The sequence below is a fragment of the Colletotrichum acutatum genome (assembly GCF_030867785.1).
Source record: "Colletotrichum acutatum strain CBS 112980 chromosome Unknown BDZ83scaffold_46, whole genome shotgun sequence".
Classification (NCBI taxonomy): Eukaryota; Fungi; Ascomycota; class Sordariomycetes; order Glomerellales; family Glomerellaceae; genus Colletotrichum; species Colletotrichum acutatum.
In genome coordinates this window covers 262,369-287,551 of record NW_026849040.1, presented here as the reverse complement: position 1 = coordinate 287,551, position 25,183 = coordinate 262,369, and the positions used below count along the sequence as shown (strand labels likewise).

General features: G+C 53.2%; 8 protein-coding genes and 1 non-coding gene across 9 annotated transcripts; 2 read left to right on the top strand and 7 right to left on the bottom strand.

The window, feature by feature from the left end:
• Window positions 1–39: 39 nt before the first annotated feature.
• BDZ83DRAFT_792439 (glycosyl hydrolase) lies at window positions 40–1,869 on the bottom strand (the record flags this gene model as incomplete). The annotated part of the gene is made up of 2 exons (XM_060515759.1): window positions 40–1,245; window positions 1,297–1,869. 2 exons carry the CDS (start codon window positions 1,867–1,869, stop codon window positions 193–195), a joined length of 1,626 nt encoding a protein of 541 aa, XP_060365059.1. The 3' UTR covers window positions 40–192.
• Window positions 1,870–3,516: 1,647 nt separating this feature from the next.
• Window positions 3,517–4,919, top strand: BDZ83DRAFT_778090 (glycosyl hydrolase; the record flags this gene model as incomplete). Its single annotated transcript, XM_060515497.1, has 2 exons — window positions 3,517–3,912; window positions 3,972–4,919. The coding sequence occupies 2 exons, from the start codon at window positions 3,517–3,519 to the stop codon at window positions 4,917–4,919; spliced, it is 1,344 nt and encodes a 447-aa protein (XP_060365058.1).
• On the bottom strand, window positions 4,816–6,300 carry BDZ83DRAFT_621387 (uncharacterized protein). The gene has a single exon (XM_060508258.1). It carries the CDS (start codon window positions 6,036–6,038, stop codon window positions 4,971–4,973), a length of 1,068 nt encoding a protein of 355 aa, XP_060365057.1. The 5' UTR covers window positions 6,039–6,300; the 3' UTR covers window positions 4,816–4,970.
• A 175-nt stretch (window positions 6,301–6,475) lies between these two features.
• BDZ83DRAFT_t150 lies at window positions 6,476–6,558 on the bottom strand. Its single transcript has one exon. It is a non-coding gene; the product is annotated as a tRNA-Arg (tRNA).
• Window positions 6,559–6,806: 248 nt separating this feature from the next.
• BDZ83DRAFT_778088 (uncharacterized protein) lies at window positions 6,807–7,584 on the bottom strand. Its single transcript, XM_060515496.1, has 2 exons — window positions 7,304–7,584; window positions 6,807–7,250 (listed from the first exon to the last, which is right to left on the bottom strand). Exons 1-2 carry the CDS (start codon window positions 7,492–7,494, stop codon window positions 7,028–7,030), a joined length of 414 nt encoding a protein of 137 aa, XP_060365056.1. The 5' UTR covers window positions 7,495–7,584; the 3' UTR covers window positions 6,807–7,027.
• A 1,233-nt stretch (window positions 7,585–8,817) lies between these two features.
• BDZ83DRAFT_778086 (uncharacterized protein) lies at window positions 8,818–11,391 on the top strand. Its single transcript, XM_060515495.1, has one exon. The coding sequence runs from the start codon at window positions 9,174–9,176 to the stop codon at window positions 11,304–11,306; it is 2,133 nt and encodes a 710-aa protein (XP_060365055.1). The 5' UTR covers window positions 8,818–9,173; the 3' UTR covers window positions 11,307–11,391.
• A 442-nt stretch (window positions 11,392–11,833) lies between these two features.
• BDZ83DRAFT_320063 (high-affinity glucose transporter) lies at window positions 11,834–14,060 on the bottom strand. The gene is made up of 3 exons (XM_060502368.1): window positions 13,195–14,060; window positions 12,677–13,138; window positions 11,834–12,620 (listed from the first exon to the last, which is right to left on the bottom strand). The coding sequence occupies exons 1-3, from the start codon at window positions 13,967–13,969 to the stop codon at window positions 12,328–12,330; spliced, it is 1,530 nt and encodes a 509-aa protein (XP_060365054.1). The 5' UTR covers window positions 13,970–14,060; the 3' UTR covers window positions 11,834–12,327.
• Window positions 14,061–20,190: 6,130 nt separating this feature from the next.
• Window positions 20,191–22,348, bottom strand: BDZ83DRAFT_621373 (uncharacterized protein). The gene is made up of 2 exons (XM_060508257.1): window positions 21,022–22,348; window positions 20,191–20,974 (listed from the first exon to the last, which is right to left on the bottom strand). Exons 1-2 carry the CDS (start codon window positions 22,281–22,283, stop codon window positions 20,251–20,253), a joined length of 1,986 nt encoding a protein of 661 aa, XP_060365053.1. The 5' UTR covers window positions 22,284–22,348; the 3' UTR covers window positions 20,191–20,250.
• Window positions 22,349–23,871: 1,523 nt separating this feature from the next.
• BDZ83DRAFT_699347 (short chain dehydrogenase) lies at window positions 23,872–25,144 on the bottom strand. The gene has a single exon (XM_060511408.1). It carries the CDS (start codon window positions 24,913–24,915, stop codon window positions 24,013–24,015), a length of 903 nt encoding a protein of 300 aa, XP_060365052.1. The 5' UTR covers window positions 24,916–25,144; the 3' UTR covers window positions 23,872–24,012.
• Window positions 25,145–25,183: the final 39 nt, after the last annotated feature.

Here is a 25,183-nt window from a genome sequence, read left to right as displayed (position 1 = left end):
TCCTCAGTAACTACTGGATCATTTGAAGTTTACCGATGAGTCGTACTAAATATGACCACACATAATCGTGGCGTAAAATTGAACACGTCCACTCCGTCTGTCTTCGTAGCCTGTTGGTTATTATGACCCAAAAGCCGCCAAATTATCCTTGAACATCTGTCTCCGACTTGAAAGATGTTTCGGGATTCCCTTTTACGCCAACACCTCCAACTCAAACTCCCGGACCAAGATGCTACCACCCAGACGAGTCTTTGCCCAGTTAAAGATACTGAATCGATAACCCATGAAGAAGAACCACTCATTGTTCAGCTCATACACGGGTCCAAGCTGTTCAAAGTTATCACCGTCGGTGCTAAACCAGAACGTAGCATTCGGCCACGCGCTCGATCCGGCGACAGGTGGTGAAATATCGGCCTTGATACGGAGCCATAGATCGCTGCCGGAAATAGTAGGTCCTTCCGCCTTGACATATCCGTTCGAAGTTGTCACCCAGTCCGTCAATGAGTCTCTCACGACCATGCTAATCTCATCAACGTACACAAGCTTAGACGCGCCATCAACCTTGTGGATCCCGATATAAGCGCTCAGTTGGCGCAGTGCTGCTACACCTGCTTGGTCCCCGTCCACCATCCCAGAGATGTCGAGGCGAAACGTGGCCTGGCTTCTGGGTCCGATGATGCGCTGGGTGAGGGTGTTTGCGGCTCCATACAAGCCCTCGCATACGGTTGCGGTGTGGAGTGTGAGGCCATCGGGTCCCAAGCTCCAGGCGTCGTTGTCGGGGTTGTGATTCCACTCCCAGCGGGTGTTCAATGCGTCACCTTCGAACTTGTCGACATAGGATCCAACTCCCTGGACTGTTTTCGAGGTTGTGACAGGCATCGCGTACTCGGCACCCCAACCACCGTTTGCATCTGTGACCACGGAAGGCCAACCTTCGGCGTCAAACTCAACTGGGGCGAGAACGGGAGCACGGCCACCGGGATACACGTCGATGAAGGCCATGTAATACCATTTTCCATCCTCAGTCGATACAAGGCCACCCTGATGCGGCGCGCCTGCACCCTCAATGGGAGCTTTCATCTGCGCAATCACCTCTCGAATTTCATATGGACCCCAAGGACCCGACGTAGACTTCAGAACATGCTGCTCATCGCCGGGCTTGGTAACCCAAATATAATAATTGCCATGGATGTGGTAGAATCTCGAGCCCTCGATGTACCTGTGGGCATCTTCAGTGTACACAAGCTAGCAAGAGTCAGCATCTGCAGAAAAGCTACGACTGTTTCGCCAACATACCTCATTGCGGACCTCGGTAAAACCATCAGCGGATAGCTGCGCAAGACGGATGTCAATGGCACCGTAGGCGATGTACATGGTGTCATCGGTGTCAATCAACAAGCCGAGGTCGTAGTAACATTTCGGAATGGGGTCGTGATGAGTCCACGGGCCCTCTGGGCTGGACGCAGTGTAGATATACGTCTCATCCGTGCCTTGGATGCAGCCATACCAGTAAAAGACACCGTTGCTTTCGCGATAGCCCAGGGAAGACGCCCAGACGCCGTTGACGTAGCCCGCACTGTCACTGCCATTGAGCGAGAACTTTGAACCAGGAAGTTCAGGCACCGAGTGCGAAACAAATTCCCAGTTGACGAGGTCGTAGGACCTGAGCAGTGGCGCGCCGGGAGAGTAGTGCATTGTCGAAGCACTGTAGTAGTACGTATCTCTGACTCGGAAGACTTCATCGTCGGCGAGGTCGGCCCATATCACCGGGTTGGAAAAGGTTGCTTCCTGGCGGGGGACCAGTGCCTGGACGACTTGGCTGAGGCCAAGGAGGGCAAGAGAGAAGACAATAGACACACGGAGTGTCATAGTGACTAGTTGGAGGTGACGAAGAGTTTCTCTCGAGTAATGCCAGGTCAGGAACGAAAGACATGAGGGTGAAGAATCTCGGTGCCTACTGTTTCTCGTGCGGATCAACTTCATTGATCTATATATTTAGCATTCTCCAGTTCCTGATTTGAGGTAAGACATTGTATCTAGCCTCAACCTATGTCGATCTGAATATTAGGCAGAACTATTAGCTTCCCTGGAAGCTCAATCGCTAACATCGTGCGGAGATCGTGCGAAGCGACAGAGTCAGCTACCGGGTCACACGCCAAGATTCTGAATGAAGACGAGGTTTACAGGATGGCCACCACTTAACCCGAATATGATCCAATAGCATGCTACCTCCAGAATTCCGACTCACTTCTCTGTTTTCCAATGTGCCATGGGAAATCATGTGAATTTGTAATCTAAGGGAGATGCAACCGCCAGTCAATCATTAGATCGGAAGGATGAAGTCGATGAACTGTGCGGGGTGCATATGCAACCGTGTAGCTTTCGGCAACGCAATGCTGGAGAGCCACCGTTCCAGCGTGGTAATCAACAGGCGTGGGCAAGTTATTTCTCATTTAGCCGGATACATAAAACGGGCACTCCTTGCCAAACGGATCGGGCCGCCTGTCAAGCACGTTGCGCTTCTGTTCCATTATTGGCTCGGTAATCGGCTAATACAGAGTTGCTTGTAAGCTCAAACGCCTCCCACCTACTCAAGCGATCTATTCCAATTGGACAATCATTCAATCATGGAAACCTAGCTTCAGGATTCTTTCGTATTATCACCAGACCTGACCTGTCTTGCTCTGCACGTTCTTCCCAAGACTTTCAGTGATACCAAGGGTTGCATACTTTTTAGACTCGATGCCGGGACTGATTGCGGGGAAGAGCTTTCCCACGCAGAAGCAAATCGATTGTTCCTTGCATCAGGATGCTCTCTGACAGGCAGATCATTTAGCCAGAGTTTGTGGCACCACCTTGTGCATCTCAACAGTGGGAGTGAAGTTCGACAAGACAGAATGGCGAAGCCTCTCGCTAAACTTCTGGTGAACATGTAAATATGACCTAGTCCTCCTCAATCCAAGAGTACATTCTCATAGGGTATATAGTTTGACAACTAGACCACGCATACTTTGTTCAAGCTGCCAGTGCGCCTGTTCCTCACCTCGAGTATTCTGTAACCTTCAAATTCATTCTAAATGATCTCTCACTTGGGCCATTTGGTCCTACGGCTTTGTCTTACCTATTGGGCAGCTCTAGCAGCAGCTGATAATTCAACATTCTACAACCCAATCCTGCCCGGTTGGCACTCTGATCCATCATGTATCCACGTTGATGGTACCTTCTACTGCGTCACCTCAAGTTTTATCACATTCCCTGGTCTACCAATATATGCCTCCAAAGACCTGATCAACTGGAAATTGATAAGTCATGCTTGGAACCGACAAAGTCAAATGCCCAACGTTACTCAGCAAACCAAAGGCATGGCAAATGACGTCTTTCAATAGACCATTGAACTTCAGGAATCTTCACTAATGTCAACTCAAAGGGCAACAAGAAGGCTTCTACGCCGCAACTATTCGGCACCATGATGGCGAGTTCTGGGTGGTGTGCGAATACCTCGGCCTACCCGACGGAATGCTGGGAACAGTCTTGAAAACGAACGATCCGTTCGATGCAGCAAGTTGGAGTGAACCTTACACATTCTTGACCCCCAACGGAGATCTGGATCTTTTCTGGGATGACGACGGAAAAATGTACATCCCGGGAGGCGGCCACGTCCTCCTCGACGTCGACCTCGGGACGGGGACGGTTGTCAACAACACGTTCCTCTGGGGCGGCACCGGTGGCGTGTGGCCTGAAGGTCCTCACATTTACCGCAAAGACGGCTGGTACTACCTCTCTGCCGCCGAGGGAGGGACCGAGACTGGGCACTACCAGGTAATGGCTCGATCTTCTAGCCTGACGGGCCCGTATGAACCGTGCCCGTACAACCCGGTCTTGACGAACAAGGATACCAATGAATATTTTCAGGTAAGCAAGCCAGGTTTCATGTACTGCAGCTGTTTTCATCTCTAACCTTGGGATAATAGACAATCGGCCATGCAGATCTGTTCCAAGACTCTCATGGAAACTGGTGGGGTGTCGCACTAGCTACTCGTTCCGGGCCAGAATGGAGAATCTATCCCATGGGCCGCGAAACAGTTCTGTACCCAGTCACCTGGCGAGAAGGCGAGTGGCCGATACTGGAACCCGTCAGAGGCAAGATGTTGGGTTGGCAAATGCCCCCGGCATCTAGAGACCTCCCGGGAGACGGCCCATTCAACTCAGACCCCGACGCGTACGACTTCACGGCACTGGGCAGTATTCCCCGGAACCTCATCCGCTGGAGGGTTCCAACCGATGGCGCTTTTTCGATTGATAGCTCTCGAGGACTCCATATCGTGCCTAGTCGCGCGAACCTCACGGGCGACAATGCGGATCTGGATGGCCGTTCGGGGCTATCTTTCATCGGACGACCTCAAACTGACTCTCTGTTTACCTTTGAAGCCGTCATTGATGCACCACTGAACGAGGTTGACCAAGAAACTGGCGTTACTTTGTTCCTGACGCAGTTCAACCACGCTGATGTCGGGGTAGTAATCCTCCCCAAGGCTGACGGCTCCGGAGGAAACGATCGCATGTTACGCTTCCGGGCCACAGGAGAAGATGCGCCTGCTGAGAATCTCGTCCAGGTACCTGAAGCGTGGGGAGACGAGTCAATTCACTTCCAAATCGTCACAGTCAACAGAACTCACTACACGATGGCCGCATCTCAGGCTTCTCAACCCGGTCAGCAGGTCGTCATGAGCACGTTCTCAGCAAGACTGGTCAGTGGCCAGAGTGGTCCTTTCACCGGCTCTTTGGTCGGCGTCTACGCTACCTGCAATGGCGCTGGCTCTGAAGTTGGTTGCCCGTCTGGAGGTGATAGCTGGGTGAAGGAGTGGCTTTACGAAGGCAAAGGTCAATACTATACTGCAACAGACCTAATTCCAGAGTAAGGTGTGTCGGTAAACCCGATTTTTGAAGGCTTTATCTTGTAACTTTTGGTTTCATTCATCGTTTGTTGTCCTCATCTCTTTGTTGGCCTGCTTCCAGACTTCTTTCATCGTGACCTCCCCCTCTGCGCCCCTCCACTTCCTCCCATCCAAGTGCCGAAGACACAGCTGCCTTCCTTCATTGGGATAAAACAGCCAACAAGCCCACCGCGACCACATGCCCTGCTCCTTCATTTGAGTCCGCGCCCGATGTCCAACCGTATCCTCGATAAATGCCCCTCTAGGTATCGCCAGTCGCGTCGGAAAGACACGCGTCAAATAGTGCTTCGTCGCTGCAACGTGGGGCTTATCATGCCAAAAGAACATTGGCGTCAGCGGCACCTCCGCCCCCGGAAATGACTCTGGCGCAAAATTCCTCTTCAGCTTGTTCGTCAACGTTCTAAGATGAGAGAATTCTTGCGCATGAGCAGTCTCGGCATACTTCAGCATCCGTACCGAAGCAAGACAAACATACTTGACCGGGCTCTCCTCATCTGCGTTTTGCGTCTGCATGACATCCAGTATTGGGCCCACAGGGATGTCGTATACGAGTGTCCAGTCGTGCTGATGGACCCAGACGTACGGTGTTGCCGTTATTCTCAAGGCCGTCCGCACCGCTAGACCGAAACCAAGCCTCTCTGACGGCTCTACGAAAGAAACGCGAAGGTCTTTCGTCTGGCCTACGGTGAATGTGGCCGAATTTGTCGTTACGGTGGCTGCTCGCCCGTTGTAACCATATTCTGCTTCCCCTTGCTCTTGACTCAACTCGTCAGGTCTCTCATGTTGGTCGTATTCTCTTAGCACGAGCTTCTTGACGTTGTCTTTGTACTCTGCATACTCCTCCGCGCCCTTTTCCGTCACCTGACCCTTCTTCAACCTTGGAATGTCTCCGATGCGCTCATACGTGTCCAGTACAACAATGATACGGCATGATAGCAAGTCACTGCAGTGAAGACGGATAGATTTGAAGACCGCATCCAAGAGTTCTGTCGAAGGCGCGGACGGGGTTGGCGACGTGGTTATTATCAGCGTCAGAAGCTCTGAGACTGATGCCGGCGCTGGCGATGCAGGGGTGGAGGACATGACGTTGCCCACCGAGCGGGTGTATGAGAAGAGGAGTGGAAATGTCCCGTCAAGATCCGATGGGAGACGTCGAGAGGTACGTATCTGGTCGGAGTTGAGACTTTTTTCGGCGAAGTGGGGCGCCACGCCGGAGCGCCAAAATTGTTAGTCACGGCGGCCGGCAGAAGATTGTGTGGTTTGACGCGCAACAAGGTAGCTTTCATGCATTCTAAACAACGAGATGTGAAAAGCACTTCCGTGGCATGTGCTTAGTACGAGTTTTCGTTGCAGTAACCGTGTTCTTGTAACTACCGTTTGACACTGTTGGGCGGCGCCTGAGCGCTGAAGGCCACTTCCGGCCCGGACTAGCAAGCCCTGACTCGGCGGGGGCGCCGGACCCGCAACCCGCGCAAAAATTTCAAACCCGGCATCCAGGATGCAGAATTTTCAAAAGATTATGACCAGCCTGGGGGTCGAACCCAGAATTTCCTGATAACGTATTCAATCGTAGTCAGACGCCTTGCCATTGGGCCAACCGGCCATGGTTGTTTGAATCCATTGCTGGATGTTGAAGATGCCGGCCAGATTGGGCAATATGTAGCCGGCGTGAGAGAGTATCACGGTCTGAGTCTTCCACATTAGAACTACGCGTCGACCGCCCTACACCTGATTCCCCTTCGAGCAGCCTCCTAATAGCCAACACAAAGTTTGATAATCCAGAATAAAGACTTTTTCAATTCTTTTACCATAGGGTATCTCAATCAGTCAACCCCGAGAAACTCCAATCCATATAACCATGCAAGGACAGCTGAAGCAGACCTGTACTCACGTCGTCACATCCAATGAACCCCCTGCAAAGACCTCATACCCAGCCCTCAACCTCAGACCTTCTTCTTCCAAGCACTCAAAAAGAAAAACCCCCCACAAATCTCCGACGCCTGCGAGCCATTGCAGTGCATATTGCAATTCCACGCCGGCGCAGCTGTCGTCGGCGGCATCCGCGAACAGTATCACTGGTCCCCGAACTCGGTGCCAAAGTACTCGTACCCAGAACACACACCCGCGCGGAGCCGGTTCGTCTGGTCCTCAATGTCCGTGTACTTGTCCGGGAACACGCGGTTCGAAGCGTCCTCGTAGCAGCCGATGTACTCCCAATCCACCACCTCGACCCACGTCGTCGTCGCGGCGGGTGCGGCTGTCGTTGCTGTGGCGTTGGCGTCGGGACCGGTTGTTCTGTGGTGGGTGTCAGTATTAACCCTTCGGCCGGTGCTGATTGAGATGCTCACTTTGTCGCGACCACGTTCTTGAGGTTTGAGATTTCCGAGCTCTGTCTTGCGAGCATGCTCCCAAATACCCCCGCGACGATAGCCAGCAGCGCCAGAAGGAATCCCAGTATGCACCAGAGTATGAACATTGCCAAGCTTATACCACATATCCTGTTTTTCGACGTCACTTGTTCATGAGGATGGCTCGGCATTCCAGAAACTTGGTTGTATTGGTGATAGTACGGCGCGCCCACGATCTTGTCCGGCTCCGGCACCGGATGAAGACCATTTTCAACGTACGAATCGTCAACGACTTGTGGCTGGCTGTAGTGCGTGTTCGTATTCTGTGCCGTCCTCGCATCGGATCCTTTCATCGGGTCGGCGTTGTGACCTCCCGTCTGCTGCGCGTAGGAGTGATCCATCTCGTGTGCTTCGTCTCGCCAATTTCCACCTAACTGTCGTGTGTGGTTGATATCGAGCAACGCCTTTCGCTCGGGTGACTGCATTCAATCGTCTAACTAGCAAGGTTCGATGGAAAGAAGAGTATCGCTATGAGGTGATGTCGACGAGGCTCATGAGAACCAGAAAGTAATCAACTTCAGACCTATGGAATAGGTGTCTCAATCGAAACAGATTCGCACAGCTTGTTTAAGAAGCAAGCTCAACTGTCACCACCGCTAGTGCTAGGCAGCCAAATCACAGAGCTGAGGTCCAAACATTGTCAACGTAGGATTCCATCCCTTGCCGGAACCGCGCGCCACTGCCACGATGCTACCAATCGCGGCATCTCGAGAATCGCGTAAATCTTTAGACTCCCGTGCCGTCAGCACCAAGAGCTCTGCTGGCTTCCAATACCCCCGGGCCTCGAGGACAATTAGAGAGCTGAAAGCCACAACAACCGCCACTAGGGCTCTCACAGAGATGAAGGGTTCCAGACAGGACTGCGGAAAGACCCCACGCATGTTAGTTGCGACTTTGCCTCGCCCAATGTTGATCCTCTCACAAATTCAACCTTACGAGGGATCACAATACGCTTGGCATTGGGGGCTTGATACAACGTGCCAATCCCCTTCAATGTCTGCTCATTTCCCAGCAACGCCAATTTCTTGAGAAACCGTCAGCCAGCGAGAGGTTCTGGTGCCTGAACTCTTGTGCCTAGAGCGGATTAAGCATATTTACTAGCGTTTGCCACCTGGACCTCAGTCGCTTTGACGTGCTCGAAATTGCCGGGAAGGAAAATAAAATTTTGGCAAGTTCTTTCATCCACACAAGATAGCTTTCTTTTTCCGCTATTGTTCATGACCTTGCTGTATTTGATTGAGATTCCCGTCTTGAGTTCTTCATTGAAACTAACGTGGGATCTACTGCAGTGGCAGCAACTCTTGGCTCAGGTGGGAGGAGGGTGCTCTATGAGACATTGTCTGCGCATGTGCACAGAGCGACATCCACACCAGATCCTTTCAACGCGTAGCAATTGACGAGATTAGAATATATGCCTCTCAATCTCTACTGCGATTTGATCCATCTCTGAATTCTAATAATCCAACTCCAGATTTTGTCTTCAGGATGAATCACCAGTCAGCAGAACGATCATCATAGCCAGTTCAAGCCATGCGACTACAGACAGTTTGGGAATGTTCCGGGCTCTCACGTCTGACATGCATACACCATCAGCAATAACCCCGCCACCAATCTACCACTCCTGAAGCCGACTTCTCCGCCTCGGCCTTGTTTCTAAATTGGCCCGTCATCATACCTATCAGATCCTCTGATGTCATGTATGAAAAAGCTCCTAAATCACCGCCAAGAACAATAAACCCCATCCTCTCTTAGAAAACGATTATCTCAAGCGGCAGGGAGGGGAAGAGGCCCGGGCCGCACCAACAAAACAATGGCCTTCTTCCTCCGCCACCTGACAGACCCAACCTCTATCGCCCAAGAACCATCCCTAAGCAAAGTCATCCAACACGTCCGGGAAACCGCCGTATGTCTCGCCGTGCTCGGCCAAGTGGACCACGGCACCGGTCTGCTGACGATCCTCCACGCGCACGGCATCCCGCCGTTTGACCTCCGGGAATTCGGGCCCGAGGTGTTCACGGAGGACTTTGCCCGGTGCTGGACCCTCGGCAAGGGATGCGACGACAACGACAATGGAACTGGCACGTATTATGAGGTCCCTGTCAACCCGCCTCGCGCGGACCCGTTTACGCGGATTGTATTTGCCTTCGCGTGGGAACATGTCGGGCGGTGGCCGAGGTGGGCTACGCCTGTTCCGGAGTCCTTTTCTTCTTCTTCCTCCTCCTACGGCGACGAAGCGGGACAACGGCACTCTCATCCGTCCTCGGGCACAGGGATAGAGGCGGCACCGTCTCAACACAGCAACGACGAGGACGACGGGCGTGATACGGCGCTCGACGCCATAGAGCGCTACGCCCGCACTCTAGTCTGCAACCGCTTCGCGCCGCCCTGGCGGGAAGACGAAGAAACCTACGAACTCGCCCGCGAGCTGGCGCTGGGGCAAGACAACCGAGCAAACCCGCACGGCCCGATCCCGATGCGTCTGGCCGGGTTCTGGGGTCTCTGGGAGCGCATGCTGGCGCCGTGGCAGATGAACCAGGTCGTCAAGGCCACGGGGCGGGTGTTGGCGCTTGATCTCTCTGTGAGGTTGTTTCGTGACGCGGTGGATGATGGGGAATCGAGTAGTGATGGTGGTAGTAGCAGTGTGGAAGAGAATCAGTATCAACCCGAGGAAGAGATCGTCGACGATGGATTTCTTCCAGATGAGGCCGAAGAGGATGAAGAAAGGGACAGTGACAGCTGTGAGAGCAGCACCCACGCAAGTAACGAAGAGGAAGAGAGCGCCATCGAGTTATGGGGAAGAACCATAGCGACCCTCCACACGGCGCAGGACCAGATGCCCATGCTGGGCAGTATGCGCGAACTCTGGCGTTACGGCTGGTTCACCGATCCCTCGAAGAACGCCCTCGTAAAGCACCTAGACACCGACCTCGACCACGTCCGCGAAGCCGCAGACGCCGGGCGTGAGATGCTCAGACGGCGACTGGAGCGCGGGCCGACCCGGCCGTACGAGGGGTACACCATCGCCGAGCTGGCGCGTGCAATCGACGAGAATACGCGGTCCTGCGCGCCGTATGCCCCCGACGAACTGCGCCGGCGAGATGATATGCTCGTCGAGCGGACGATTGTTGGGCCAGTGGAACTTGACAAAGATAAGATCTTTCGTCCTGAGACATTATTTCGCTATCCGGTCCCCTCGCACCAGGAGATTCAGGATCTTGAGAAGAGGCTGGAGCTCAGCGCCCCGTTGCCGGATCAGTACAAGGCCTTCTTCCGCGTCACGGACGGGATGAGACCGGTGTGGTGGAATACATCACAGCACCTCCGTATCCTGGCGCCGCTGTCCAAGGTCACTGTCCAAGACGACGAGCTTCCGGCCAGCATGCAGCTCGAGCTGCTGCCATCCCGGGGTCTCGCTGACAGCACATGTGTCACATGGCCCCTCCTCAGACGAGTAATCTGCATCAGCGAGAGCGGGTACGAAGGGGACCTCTGGCTCGTGGAGCCGAAATACGTATCCGAGGCCAAGGACGCCTTCTTCCAGGTCTACGATCACGCCTCGGCCCAGGATCGACGGTTGCTCCGCAGGGAAGTAGAAGAAGTATACGGCAGCATTGACGGGTTCCGTAAGTTGGAGTGGGGTCTGTTGATGTGGACGTCGTGGTTCACGGAGATGGTTCCCTACAGGGATCTGAACGCATTGATGGATGAGTTAGCGAGGGGAAGTCGGCGGACGGTGAAGGAATGGACGTTACATTTTGACCCGAGCACGAGGAAGCTGGATGCAAGGTTGTACAAGACGGCGAGCGCGTTAGATCCGGACAAGGAGGTGGAGAATGTGGATGATGGGAAAGGGAATCTGGTGCTTTCTGCGCCGGGGACGATGGCGATGGGGCCGTTGTTGTATCCGGAGAATGCAATGACCACGCCCATGGTCGATCGTTAAATCTAGATATTCACGGTCAGGGCAGTACAGACTATGGATATCGAACTTGATGTTTCAAGTGACACATCGGCTGACTAGTCCCGAGCTGTACGTGACAATGTAGCAATTGTCTTCTTTGCAACCAAATTATTCGATAGATATATAATGGGAGGGTCAACTGAAGACCAATAACAGCCAGGACAACTTAGGTCGATTCATCTGTGGAGCACCATAAAGAGCAAGCTGCCTGGAGCTGCCAGGCTGGGTAGCGCATTGATTCGACAAGCAGGGTATTCCAGAATGCAAGGCATCTTCCGAGTTCCCGTGACGCCATCTCTCGCTGCCTCCAAACATTTCTTCCCCCTATCTCTCGATGATTCCCAACGGAATACATATCAGATGTCAGACGCCCCCGCCTGGTACTAACCACATCTCTGACTGCATCAAACCTTAACTCTAGAAAAAGAGACATTGGATCATTTCATGTACACAAAAGTCACCTAGCCCCTGTCTCTTCGTACGGACGTCAATCAGATTGACTGACAATTTCAGTGTCCTTGAGACTCTCCGTGTCACGAACGGAAGAGGACACTGAGTTATATATCCTTTACCCACCTAGTCCTGGCAACAGATTGAGTCAGCGAAAAAAGAAAGAAAAAAAGAATTTGCGTAACTTTTCGGGTATCTTAGCCGATCTAGGAATATCTTCCGAAGGGTCGCTTGCCAAGACAACCTTTCGTAGAACTTCACAGCGCATCTCAGGACCGTGGAAAGCAGTTTTGGATATAGCGACGGAAGAGCGCCTTCTACCTCTTGTGTCGTCAAGTCATTCACGCCATGTTTCACGACTATCGCACCACCATCGATGTCTTAGGCAAGACGAATAGTTCTGGTATCATCTTCATCAATTAATATGCTAACCTGCGCATTCGCCCCGCTTCATTCGCTTCAAATTCGCTTTTCCCCACGACTATCTTCTCTCACAACAACTCCTGCTGGGTATTATTGTTTAGTTTCGAGTATCGGAAGTCTACCGCAGTGCTCAGACAGCGGTTCCCTTCTTCTCAGTTTCGGCGACGACCTCATGGTTATCCTCATCAGCAACCGCGCCGTGGCGAGTGACCTTAAGATTTCCGGCGGCAATCTCTCGCTCGATGTCGTCAAGACGAGACTTCTTCTGATGAGTCTTCCAGGCTGGAAGACCAGAGTTGAAAACATCGTCCATCTCCTCGAGTGTGAAGCCCTTGGTCTCGGGCGCGAAGAATGCGGTGTGAAGGAATGCCAGGGCATTGAATGTCGCAAAAATATAATACATCTTGTAGTTAATGTTCCATACTATTGAAATCTGTCAGTGCTTACTTATACGTGGCGTTCCATGCGGTTCAACTTACACAGAGGGGGAACGGCAAAAGCAAGAATCATGTTCCAGAACCAGTTGGTCGAGGTGGACAGAGAGACGGCCTTGGCGCGAATCTTACTCGGGAAGATCTCGGCAGGATAAGTCCATGACACAGGACCCCATGTAGTGGCAAAGGTTGCGACAAAAAGATACGAGCAGGAGACGATAGCAGAGGAGACCGGCCTCTGGTTGAGAACGAGCCAAGTAACAGACTCATTGTCGGGGTTGCGTGTCTCAGCGGTGTTGGGCTGTCCATAGTACTGTTGAAGTGCACCAGAAATGAACAGCCAGGTCATCATCATGAAAGAGCCGCCGACGAGCAAGGGACGACGACCGAGCTTGTCGATAAAGACGATGGCGGGAAGAGTCATGACGACGTTGATGATATACTGAATAGACGCAGTAAGTAGCGGGTTGCCTATGCCGGCACCCTGCATGATGTAGACAATGTAGTCTGGATCAAATCAGTAACTCGTCGTTCACACTCGCAATCGGAAGGTCGTTACTCACACATCATGATGTTCATTCCGCACAACTGGGACCACATTTGGATACTCATGCCGAGCAACACACGCTTATACATGCGGGGAGCGATGAGACCTTTGAAGCTAGAAATGTTCTCTTCTCGCTCGAATCGAAGGGCCTCCTCGATTTCTTGGTACTGGGCCAGGACTTTGGGGTGGTTGACGTCGCCGCTGCCGTGAAGATGAGCGAGGACCTTTATGGCTTCATCCCAACGGTCCTTGCTAGCAAGCCAACGAGGACTATAAGGAAAGAAGAATAACCCAACAAAGAGGACAGCTGCAGGGACAATCTGGACGCCCCAAGGAATGCGGAAAGCGGCGGTTGGCTGGTCGGGATCAGTGGAGCCTTTTCCAATGCCCTCTGCGGCGCCGTACTGGATGAAGTATTGAATCAAGATACCCCATGTAATTGCCCACTGCTGGAGCGAAACAACGCGACCACGGATCTCCTTGGGGGCGATTTCGGACTGGTAGACGGGCACAATAGAGGATGCGATACCGACACACATGCCCGCAATGACACGGCCGACACAAAGCATGCCGACGTTGACGGAAGCGCATTGAAGGATGGCACCGATAGTCCACAGAATACAGGAGAATTGGAGAGCGACCTTGCGAGAGTACTTGTCGGCAATGAAGGAGGAGACGAGAGATCCGACGAGGGAGCCGGCAGGCATGGAAGCCGTAATGCCACCCTGGCGGTATGATGTAGGATTTCCAAAGTATCTCTTGTAGGCTCCAGTTCCTAGAACACCACTCATGGAACTGATATCGAAGCCGAAGAGACCACCGCCTGAGCTTTAGTCAGTATGATCCTCAAGGTTTCAGGCCAGGCGAGAACTAAAGGCAGCATCACGTACCAATGGCGGCGAAACCGCAGATGAAGTAGATGTTTTGCGCCTGATACATGATGGCGGTATTCGCACGAAGGCGACTATTTCTGTAGTTGTATTCAGTAACAATTAGGTGAATCGTCCGTCTAGGTGGGACGAGGTGAAGTTGGAATGTCGTATGTATGCGTCAGCGGAGTAGGTCCCTCATGGCTCGTGAATACGCTTGCAGGTGGGCGCGACCGAAACTTAAAGTAAACGGGGTGACACGGTGGTGGTTTGCCTGCGGTACATCTGGACGCGGTTCGGGGGCGGCCGCGGTCGCCTCGTGTGTATGGTACCCGAGTCGCAGGATGGGTAACGACACGGCCCACCGTCGTACCGAGTTGCTGTGTCGAATGACATTGGGCTGCCGGTTGAGTTGATCGAAGGGGGACCCTGTCTGGGGAGACAGGACGGACCGAATGCAAACGTTGGCACATGGGGTTGACAAGGTTTATGTGGAGGACTGTCCATCCCGTGGTATACGATGGGGTCATGGGTAGAAGCAGGCGCGGAGGAGTATTGAAGGGTACGGACGATCAGTTCCTCGAAGGGCGATAGGGCCATTGTGTGACAGGTAGGGCGAGTGGATGAGCATGGCGAAGGCACAGACGTCTGGGCCGTTGCCAGGCCGTCGGTTGAGATGGCGAGATTGTGGATTGACCGGGTAGGAATCGCATGCCTGCATAGAGTACTCCGTACCTTGGTTGGGAGAGCTCAAGAAGAGGTGACCAACTAAGGCACATTGGAGTAAGGGGAATCAGGAGCTTCCAGCGTACCATTGATCATCCGGAGTGCGTGAGCAGATGTGTGGTGTGTGGGAGACAAAATGCGGAGAAGAGTCGACTCAGGATGGGAGGGATGGGCAGCTGTGAGTGGCTGGCGAGATTGGATGATTGGCGATGTTACCAGGCGAGCAGCGTGGGAGACTCAGACGAGAAAGCTGGGCAAGATCCCGAATGCCACACGGGCGGTAGAGGTGTCGTTGTGTTGCACATCTCATGCTGAGCTCGTGTCGGTGGTGTCACTGGCGTGTCCAACTTTCATGTACCATACTGCTGCAGCGAGATATATTGCCGCAGAAATGTACAGACCGGGAACTTGGTGTGCGGTTGAGCTACTCATCTGTCTGTCTGCTGGTCTGTCTTACCTGGCTACTCGTCTCTATTGCCTGAGCTCTCTCTTACGCAGTCGACTATCGCAACTGAGAACCTTGGTGATGTGGACCGTGAACATGGATGGACGCGTCACATCTGGGCTGTTGTCGGGTTTTCCTGGTGCTGGTGTCATACTGTCAGTTTCTTAGTCGTTGATGCATACCAACCGAGAACTGCACAAAAATAAACCGACATATGGAGATAGGCCAGACTTGGTCATAGGTACCTGAGGTGAGGTACGTAAGGCAGGAGATATCCGTACGGTACCTGAAGCGGGCAGGTAGTCAAAGTCAATACGTACCACAGGTAGTCCAGTGTCAAATGGGTGGGAAGGAGAACACACGGTTCAGCCGCCCTTTCCCTCTCTCATCGTCCGTGTGTCTTTTCCGTCCGGACCCCTGTCCGCTCTCTGCCCCGGCCGGGTCAAGAACGGTGGACCACCTCCCGTCGCTCCTCCCAGTCGACAGACCAATCTACGCGGCCCATTTCCCCCGCACCCGACTTGGATGATGGATCACGATGGAAATAAAGACCAAACACGCAACTTTAATGCTGGCCAGTCATATCACGGCAAGGGCGAAACGACTGCCTTACCAAAAGTAAATACCTACAATGGACACCTGGGGCATGGTATCCTTGACTTGACACCGAACATGTAGGAAAAGGCTGGACAAAAGTTGGCCGGCATCCCTGGTAGCTAAGGTAGGAGGATTTGCAGCATGCCCAGGCGATTTGATTGAGATGTCATCACTTAGCGCCAGGATCTTGGTGCCCTTTCGGCTGCTGCTCCGACGAAGACAGGCTTGGGGCAAGCTTGGCGATAGAGAGTCGCCTCGGCCATCTGATGAAAGTTGCCTACCCGCACGTATGCATCTGACAAGTACCTGGATGCCGGGCGGTAGAGAAAGAGTACGATATTGTGCCACAAAACCTGACGTCTAGGTTTTTCCAACTATCCGTACGCTGCTGGACCTTTCCCAGGGGACACATGAAGAAGAGCTGGGAAGCGATGTATGCCAAGTGAACCTGTGGAGAACAGGCGGAGAACCGGCGGAAAACTTGTTAAAGTCCACATGGGAACCTTTCTAGAGATCCAGCTGCAGAGGTACCTAAGCTCACTTGGTTTCTACCACTCCACGTTACGAACAATAAACTCACCGAGAGTTCGGCGTCTTGGCTGCCGAAAAAGTTTTTTGCAGTTTTTGATCATCATGGGACAATGCGACACGAAAGCGAAGTCGAGGCAGGCACAGCAGGAGAGCTCTCTCCAATTATCAGACAGCTCTTTCCCTCGTCGACCCCAATTCCTTCCCTCGCCCCACTCCCCCCACATGAGAAGGATCCATCGTGGCTCCTTCTTCCCCGGCCTCACCTCACAGTCACCTCGCACCTCCCTCGAGGCAGCTACGGGTAGCACCGCAACCTCACCCCATCGATCCTTCCTCCCAAAGGTTGAGGGCTTTGTAATGCAATTGGTTGAATGAAGGCACGAACGGCCAGTTCCTTCTTTCCAATAATATGAACGTATGCCGGTACGGTGACTTCGACACCACCTCATTTGTCCCCCTCGTCAAGCCACCCGCATCATCTTACCTACAGACTACTGTGATACAGTGCTCCAATCCAACTCCCGTCTCAGACCGGGCCAGATGTCCGTCCAACATCCCGCCACCAAAACCTCCAACCAAATTACATTGCCAGCATCGCCAGTAAGCAATGCGGTCTAGTTGCCGCTGCCATTGCTGGCCTTGTGCCTCGACTACTACACAAGTCATCTCGTCTGAACGCCACGCCTCTGTTTCCGCCGCGGTCGAAGCGAATCCTTCTCTTCCGGCCCTCTGCCCCCGGCATGTATGTCGAGGTTCACTCGTTCGCCCATTCGCGATGATCACAGTTTCAGCAAGCATTCTAGCCTTCAAAGTCCCACCGATGATACAGCGACGTGCCCTTCCAACAGTCGCCTTGCGACGGCCTCCTGACCACTTCTTTTGCCAACTTGACAAGGCTTCGATGTGCACTAGCAACCTTTGGCTCCCCTCTTTTTCGATTCCATGCTTATTAGCAAGCCACCTGCTGCGGGGGAATGGCTCCCGAGTTGCGGGCCTCCAGCTTGGTCCCGTCCTTGTTTTGCGGGCCAATTCTCGGACCACTTCTCCGACACGGGGCAACCCAATGTGCTACCCGCTCAACGTTCTCCGCCAAGGCGACCACTCTCTACACTCTGCGGTACGGATACAGTCGCAATACTCGATTTTTCCCTCTCCCTAACTCCATGTCTATTCATCGTTGGCCCCGATGCTGATTCAGAGACTGACCAAGGCATATGACCTTGAAGCCTCGTCCTGCGCCACAGTAAATTTGAGCGTCTAATAATTGAGATATGAGAGGACGAAACCATTTAACCTCGCTTTCTCACGATTGTGCCAAAAAATACGTGGGCCAACGTTGTCTCTTTTGCGACTTTACCTAAGGCATCTCCACCAATTTAACATCTTGGCCACTGTCTAGCGCCAACCTGGGACGACCACTACTCCACGAGGCCCAGAAAAGACACTGGGGCCCTTGTCCGCTGCTGCGATGCGCGTGCCTTGAATGGATCGCTTCTCATCCATCGCACGTTTATCATGCCTCGACCTTGCACCTGATATTTCAGAAATTTCACATTTTCTGCCCTTGCATCTTGGCACGTAAAGCTGAAGAAGAAGTTTTTTTCTTGCTCCGGCGGCAACACGCCTTCGACATTGCTTACGGGATACGGTAATTCATAGTCCCTTCCCATTTGAAGGCTCTGGGTTGTTGATACGCTTGGCCTGGGTATTGCACCGCAGACTCCCCGAAGAAGGGCCCCGTTTACCACCGTCCTACCGGTCATTTGCTGCTCCTTCTACGGAGATCGGCACGCCCGACTGCTGCATCTAACTCTGTACGCCCTCCAGACAAGACACCGAACGAGCAAATCCTTCAATGGTGCCCCGCAACTCCTCGACAGCAAGACGAGACTGCAACGTTACCCCGATGCGGGGTTTCATATTGGCCCAACTTAGTGGTCTCCTTTTGTTGCTTCGGCCGGCAATATGTGGCCGGCGAGCTGGACATCACCCCGCATCCTGTGATTGTATTCGGATCCCGGACGAACTACATACGGACCGAAAAGCTTCAACCAAACTCAGATGATGCCCACCTCGCTTGGCTCTGCCAAAATGTCGGAAATCCCAAGCATCGGGTCGCTTGACCTTGGCCCCAGAGTCGCATGGGCTTTCCAGCAATTCGTTCTTTCATCTAGGAACGCATCCTCGGTTCTCTACATGGACTGCAGAAGCAGCAGCACCTTGCACATTCCCGCAGCCCACGGGCTCAGGAGCTGCATTGCTAACAAGATCTTGATGGAACAAGAGACCCTACAGCATCATCTAACAAGGTTCCTTCGCTGCATGTGATATGTCTCTCCTTTGCATGCTTAGGTGACTCATGGACGTTCGTCATCCTGGTAGTTCTCTTCCACATTCTTGCAAGTTCTTCCAAAGGCCACGAAAACTTGCCCGTCAATGACCAGCAAGGTCATAATGTTGAACCAGACGGCATGCGGTAACTTCAATATGGGTGTCTCATATGTCGTGAGGCGCCAATCGTACAGAAGGGCCTTGTCAAGTATAGATGCTTTGAAGGGTATCTCAGAAAATTATAGAAGGCATTGACTTCATTTACAAGGCTGCAAGGGCAATGTCTCCTTGGCAATGTGAGACGCTTCGTCGGCTGAGGAAATCTCCCCAGGACATAACCCCTCCGTCAGGCTAAACCCTGGGCATGCCAGTGGCATCAGAGGCTGGGCGAGACGGTTAGTTCAGCCTCTGGAACTACTTCTTCCTCTCCACACCCATGCGCAAAGGCACAGAAAATGCAGTGAGAAAAGAGGCCGACAAACTCCGAAGAGCGTCAGCCAGAGTTTTTTGTTGTTTGTCTGTTTGCGAGTCCTCGTGCCAGATCCTCATAAGAGAACCTACCTCATCGCTCACATGCCCCCCGTGCAAGCCCCCGCGAGAAAGCTTGTCAGGAGGTCCTGCCATCTATGAATTCGTTAGCTAGTCGCCGGGCCACGCAGGCCAAGCGTTGTAGTGCCAAGTGCGCAGAGGCTCCCCGCTTCCCGGAAGGAACGGTAGCACTGCCAAGTAGAAGTAGTAGAAAAAGTCCTTGTTCATTGTTGAGCCCACTAGGGCTGGGCCCAAATGCTTCATTGGGTAGCTGGCCAGCAGGCAAAGGGGTAAGACACGCCACCGGGACGTGTTTGCGTAGAAAAGGACCGGGCCTATGACAGTCAATCCTCGTCGACACCCCCCGTCGCAGCCAACCAGCTGCCGTTATCATACAACTTTGCTTCGAAGAGAGACGAAACAATAGAGAAAAGAAAGAAAGAAAGATAGAGAAAGGGAAACACTTCGAAAAAGTAGACTTGACCCAAGAAGTCAAGCCAACCAGGATATGGGGGTGGGTATCGTGAGAAAGAAACAGCCGCCTCTACTTGACTCCGTCTCCAAACTGGAGTGTTTGGTCCCCGCCCATCTAAACAGTGCAGCGCAAAAGATTCTTGTAGCCTGAAAATTCGCTTCCCTTCCGACATATGGAAAACCCCATCCTTCCTGTATCAACAATTGAACCGATGCTTTCGAATTGCGACTCGCAACAAGAGCTGGGACCTCATCTTGAGTCGTACAGCTGGCGCAGGTGCGCGCGTTGGTGACGGAATGAAGAGTAGTTACCAGCGTAGATGGTCTCGAGTATGCTGGCAGGTCCATCGGCGCGTGAGCCGGCCTGGGCAAGCTGCACCATTCTCTTCTTCAGCATCTGATGTGCAATGCTGAACTCTTCCAGAATTCGGCCAGCATTGCTTGAGCCACCAGAAATGTCATTGGCCGGGTTATTGGGGTCAATGACGGAAATGCGGTCGAAGTTCTTGTAGACGACGTCTTGAACTCGGTGCTGCGATGGGAACGTTAGTGAACGTGGTCAACAAGGTCACTAAGATGAACTTACCTTGTGAACATAACCCGGAGGATTCAGCCGGATTGCCGTGTTGACATAGTCAAACCTGTTTCCGTAGAGATCGAAGAACTCCATGAGCATCTGTCCAAGGTGGTGATCGGGGGTAAGGTTGCGACTTTGCACAGAGGGCATAAGCTGTAGCATGCTGACGACCATGCAGGTCACAGTGAAGCTTCCGATGCCGCCGTTTACAGGCTCGTTCAAACCGCGCATCGCCAAAAAGTGCTTGACCATTGTGACGATGATTGGCATGGCTGGATACTGCTTCTTCCACTCAATGAATGTCTTGACCGCCTGGGGACCATCAAGGCGATCGAAGGAGATATCAACCCGAAGGCCGGTTTCGGTATCAATGTACTTGACGAGAGGGACTTTGGCGCCTGCGATGAACTCCATGCTGTTGTAATGGGTCAGGCGCTTGGACGACAGGAACTTACCAAAGCTCCTCAGAGCCTTGATGCCGAAGAAGTTGGAATGGGCACCATTCAGCCAGCTTCTTTCACAAATGACCAAGTCCATATCAGCTGTGGGTAAGTAGAGGCCAGACATGTATGAGCCAAATGGGCGAACATCGCATTCCTTGTAGAAACGGTTGGTTTTGAGCGCTGAGCGAATTCGTTCGACAAGCCGTGTTCGCATCTCGTGCTCAAAGTCGCGAGGGCGTACGACCTCGTAGAAGTCGACAATCTCCTTGTGAAGCCTATCCCGGTTAGACACTACGTCTGATTGAACGCTGCCGCAACTCACCAAACACTGATGTCCGAGGTTTTGGAATGGTCGGCGTCGATCCAGGGCGTGGGATCCTCGCCTTTGGTCACCTTCCACTCAGGCAGAATGGCACCACCCACAGGCATTTTGTTGACTTTCTTGAGCGGAGCGTATGTAGGAGGCTTGATGTGGTCGTCGACTGTGCGCTTCCGGGAGCCGAGAGCGTCGTTGGGCGCAGCGGGCCTGGGCGGCAAAGTTGAAGGCTTGCCTGGCGTGGATGGCGCTGTCGAGGCTGCTGATCCGTTAATAGCAGGTGAACGATCGGAACGAGGACCGCTGGGCGCGATTCTCGAGGCGATGGATGAGGATTGCAGAGGAGGCGCGGGGCCAGGAGGAGGGGGAGGAGGAGGCGAGGGTGGCTCAGAAGGAGGAAGAATGATCTCTTCTTCATCGTTGGGCTCGTCAAAGTCGAAGGAAATGAACTCCTCGGCTTCTGTGCTGGCCTTGAGCTTGTCTGCGGCAGTTTCGTCGACTCGTGCCTTCCGAATCATCTTGACCATGTCCTTCTTCTTGCGTTCCGCCGCATCGGGCGGGGGCAGGGCGGTGTACGGGTCTGGGTTCGACCATTTCGGGACGCTGTTACCCGACTCGTCGTTGCCAGCGCGGCGGGCGCGCTTGCTAGAAGGCTCACCAGATTCCTCGTCATCATCGTCAGAGTTGTCCGAAATCTCCATGTCGGCCTCTTCATCGTCCGAAAGGTCATTGATGTCGCGGTATACTACACCGGCGCCCTCCTCGTTGACCAGGTTCTCGTCGACTCCATCGCGGCGGGTGCGCAAGAGCTCGCGCTCGGCCGGGATGATCTTCTGGTACCCGCCCCTACCGCGACCACGAAACAATCCACCACGAGCGCGTGGGGCCCTTCTTCTATCGTTGCCCTGATATGCGCCGGGGCGGTATGAGTCTCCTCTGGAGGTGCTGCCAACGCCAGAAGGCTTATCCATCCGGAAGGTGAAGTCGCCCTGAGGCGGTCGGTTATCGGGTCTGTATCCATCGTAGCCTCCTGATCTTCGTCCTATTTGATTGTGTCCTCTGTCAGAACCAAAACGGTCGAAATGCCGCGGTGGAGATTGCGATCTTGAGAGGTGGCGGTACTCACGGTCTTCGGGCCACGGGTTGCGCCAATTGTCGCCTGCTCCAGGTGGCGGCGGCTGATGATGCGAAGAACGGGAATCGTAACGACCGCGATTGCGGTCGTCCCGAGCATTGCCTTGAGGCGGGTATGGTCTGTATGAGCTCATCGTGGGCGCGCGCGTTGTGCAGTGGATCCTGGTGTTGACGCGTTGAGGAGCTTAAGCGATTGAGAAAATTCGGGCGGTCGACGTCAACGTCAAGAATTCCTGCCCTGTGATTATCGATAACGCTAGCGTGCACGTGACAGCGGTCTCGAGGAAGGTGGGTGGTGGGGTGGGCGGTGACGTCTTTACTTCTTATCGCCGATTGCGTCCAAATCTCTGCTTTCGTCTTTGTCAGACCATGCAGGCTTGAATTCAGGTCAAGAGCAAATTCACTTGGCTAGCAATAAGATAGCTAAAAACTATGGACCTTTTTGATTTCTGGTGCAAAGGTTCAGGCCCAACACCAGGCAGACTTGGATAAAAAAAAAACCCAAGCAGGCGACCTTTGATGTTCAAAGCAAGGATGTCAGCACAGTCAAGGTGAACTCAACCTCAATGCATTGGACTGGCTTCATTAATTATCATAGTATTTGGATGACGTCTGTTACCTTGATTCAAAACCATGTGAAGAGCTTATCTCAAGTTGTACTATGCCTCTATGTGATGCACCCTACACAGCCTGAACGGCTTGAAGAAGGCTAGAAGCCTCACGCCAGCCAGCTTGGTCTTGCTTCACCTAACTCAGGCAGTCGTCAACTCTGGAGGGCCAAAGCAACATCTCAATCACGCTTGCCGCACCCACAGCATCTGAAGAGAGCCTTGCTTCACGGTATGTAGCCTTTCTCGGTACTTTGTATAGAATACCCAACTGCGGTGGTAGATGACTCGAGGACCCCGGGACTCCGCAAGACCGTTCGTCTTGTGATTTCTAGTAGTCACAAGTAGCTTTCCTGCTTATGAGAGCTCAGTGGATTATGGCAGGTATCGTGTTACTGTCCCAGTTGTTGAGGATTATAGGCCCCTAAATTTTGAATAGCTTGGAGGCCCTGTCAGCAAATTCAAGTTAAGTGTGGACTCTGGTTGCGGATCTCTCTCCACATGCCTCCCAGATTACGTCTAATCTTTCCCTATTCCGCTTCTGATTCAGGATGCGTCTTCGTTTTGTCATCTGACCTGGATCATGTAAACCAAGGATACCTTAGATCATAACTGAGAATCTTCAACAAAGCTTCATCGTCTAGACCAGGTAGCTTTGATATCGTATGGTTTTACCGACCAGAGACCATAGCCACTTCTGTCGGTCCGTATTCGATACGTGCTTGGGATGCCTTCGTCTGAATGGTTTTCTGAGTTCTCCTGCTTCTAGCCCAGCAAGTCAATGACTTCGGCAGCGCATCGAGGCCCTTCATTATAACGGCGTTCAAGACTACCCTACGTCGGCCTCAACGTGCTTACCAGTGAGAAGTCACCGGTTAGGAAAAGGGATGATACATGACGGCACCACGGCCGACTAACTACATTTGAAGGAATTAAGCCCAATAGATGAAAGTGAAGGGGCATGGGGCGCCTGGTTTTCAAGGTGAAGGAGAGGGTTGATGTCGAGCTCTCAATGGGTTGTCAAACGTTTCGAGCACTCAAGGAGGCTCAAGATCCCGTAACGATCCCTTCTCAAAAGCAACCTTTAAAACGAATGGACTCATCTCTTCAAGCAGCCGAATGTAAACCTTTTAAGAATATACTTCAATGCGTCTAGATCCATGACGGGTCGTCCTCTAGTCTATCATCTAAACCCTCCACCTTCCCACATTCCCCAGCCATGTACACAGAATCCATTATCCCCATATCCCACCTTTTAAAACACAACACCACCCCCATCAACAACCAAATCACTCCCGTTAAAATAACTCCCCGCCCGACTACACAGCATCACAACAACACCCCCAACCTCCTCCGGCAACCCCATCCTCCCCATCGGATTCCTCCCCGCCCAAACCTCCCTCGCCTCCCTCAACCCCTCCCCCTCATTCAACACCGTATCCATGTACCCAGGACTCACGCTATTCACCGTAATCCCGTACCGCGCCCACTCCGCCGCCAGACTACTCTTCAACTGCAGCAGCGCGCCTTTACTCGTATTATACCCGGCCTGCGGCTGCGGGAAATTCACCCTGTGCGCAGAAATACTCGCCGTGAACACAATCCGCCCGCCACGATTCTGCTTCACAAAGATGCGCGCCGCGGCTTGCGCGCAGATGAAGGCGCCCGTGGTGTTGATGTCCAATATCCTCCGGAACTGCGAGGCCGACATTTCGAGAGCATGGTGACACCCTACTACCCCCGCAAAACAGACTAAATAATCAATCCCATCCAACTCGCTCGCCGCGACCTCCATAGCTTCCTTAACAGCCCCCTCATCCGTGACATCCACGCTCCTAGCTAGGATCTTTGTCGACGGGAACTCGGTCCTAAGAGACGCGATCTGGGTCTCCGCGGCAGGGGACGAGACGTCCAGATCGAGGAGCATGAGGCCCGTCAACCCGTGCTGGAGCATCGCGCGCGCGACGGCGTGGGCGATGGCACCGGTGCCGCCTGTCAGGACTGCTGTGCCGGGGAGGGCGAAGCGGGATTCGGGGGTGTCGGACGCGGAGGCGGTGCGGGCGGGACCGCCTGGGAGGGTGGCGGTGTCGCCTGTTGCGAGGGTCATGAAGGGGATTTGGCGTTTTGTAAGGTCTGCGCGGGGGGTTTGGTCTGCCATTTTGGATGGTGGAACTCGTTGAGTGTAAGTCTTGTGAGGATGTCTGAATGAGGCGATTGAGGTTATTGAGCGAGCTGCGGAAATTGATTTGAAAAGGCTTCTATGGTGAGGAATGGTAAGACGGTTGTCAATGCCCAAGTCTAGAGTAAATTCGGTACGGACGGGGTTTTGAATGAAGTCGTTCGCCGGAGGAGGGGGTGACAGGACGCCGTGCGGCGGTGGGGTGCTAGCGGAGGACTGTCGACCGATGGTGGGGTCTGAGTGCTGC

Bases quoted from the DNA above. Each gene is read 5' to 3' on its own strand.
- BDZ83DRAFT_621387 (XM_060508258.1), bottom strand. From the start codon at position 6,038: ATGTCCTCCACCCCTGCATCGCCAGCGCCGGCATCAGTCTCAGAGCTT.
- BDZ83DRAFT_778088 (XM_060515496.1), bottom strand. From the start codon at position 7,494: ATGCCGAGCCATCCTCATGAACAAGTGACGTCGAAAAACAGGATATGT. The intron at 7,251-7,303 runs GTGAGCATCTCA...CACCCACCACAG, and splicing joins AAGAACGTGGTCGCGACAAA to AACAACCGGTCCCGACGCCA.
- BDZ83DRAFT_778086 (XM_060515495.1), top strand. From the start codon at position 9,174: ATGGCCTTCTTCCTCCGCCACCTGACAGACCCAACCTCTATCGCCCAA.
- BDZ83DRAFT_320063 (XM_060502368.1), bottom strand. From the start codon at position 13,969: ATGAGTGGTGTTCTAGGAACTGGAGCCTACAAGAGATACTTTGGAAAT. The intron at 13,139-13,194 runs GTGAGTAACGAC...GATTTGATCCAG, and splicing joins CGGAATGAACATCATGATGT to ACTACATTGTCTACATCATG. The intron at 12,621-12,676 runs GTAAGTTGAACC...AGATTTCAATAG, and splicing joins TTTTGCCGTTCCCCCTCTGT to TATGGAACATTAACTACAAG.
- BDZ83DRAFT_621373 (XM_060508257.1), bottom strand. From the start codon at position 22,283: ATGAGCTCATACAGACCATACCCGCCTCAAGGCAATGCTCGGGACGAC. The intron at 20,975-21,021 runs GTGAGTTGCGGC...TAACCGGGATAG, and splicing joins ACCTCGGACATCAGTGTTTG to GCTTCACAAGGAGATTGTCG.
- BDZ83DRAFT_699347 (XM_060511408.1), bottom strand. From the start codon at position 24,915: ATGGCAGACCAAACCCCCCGCGCAGACCTTACAAAACGCCAAATCCCC.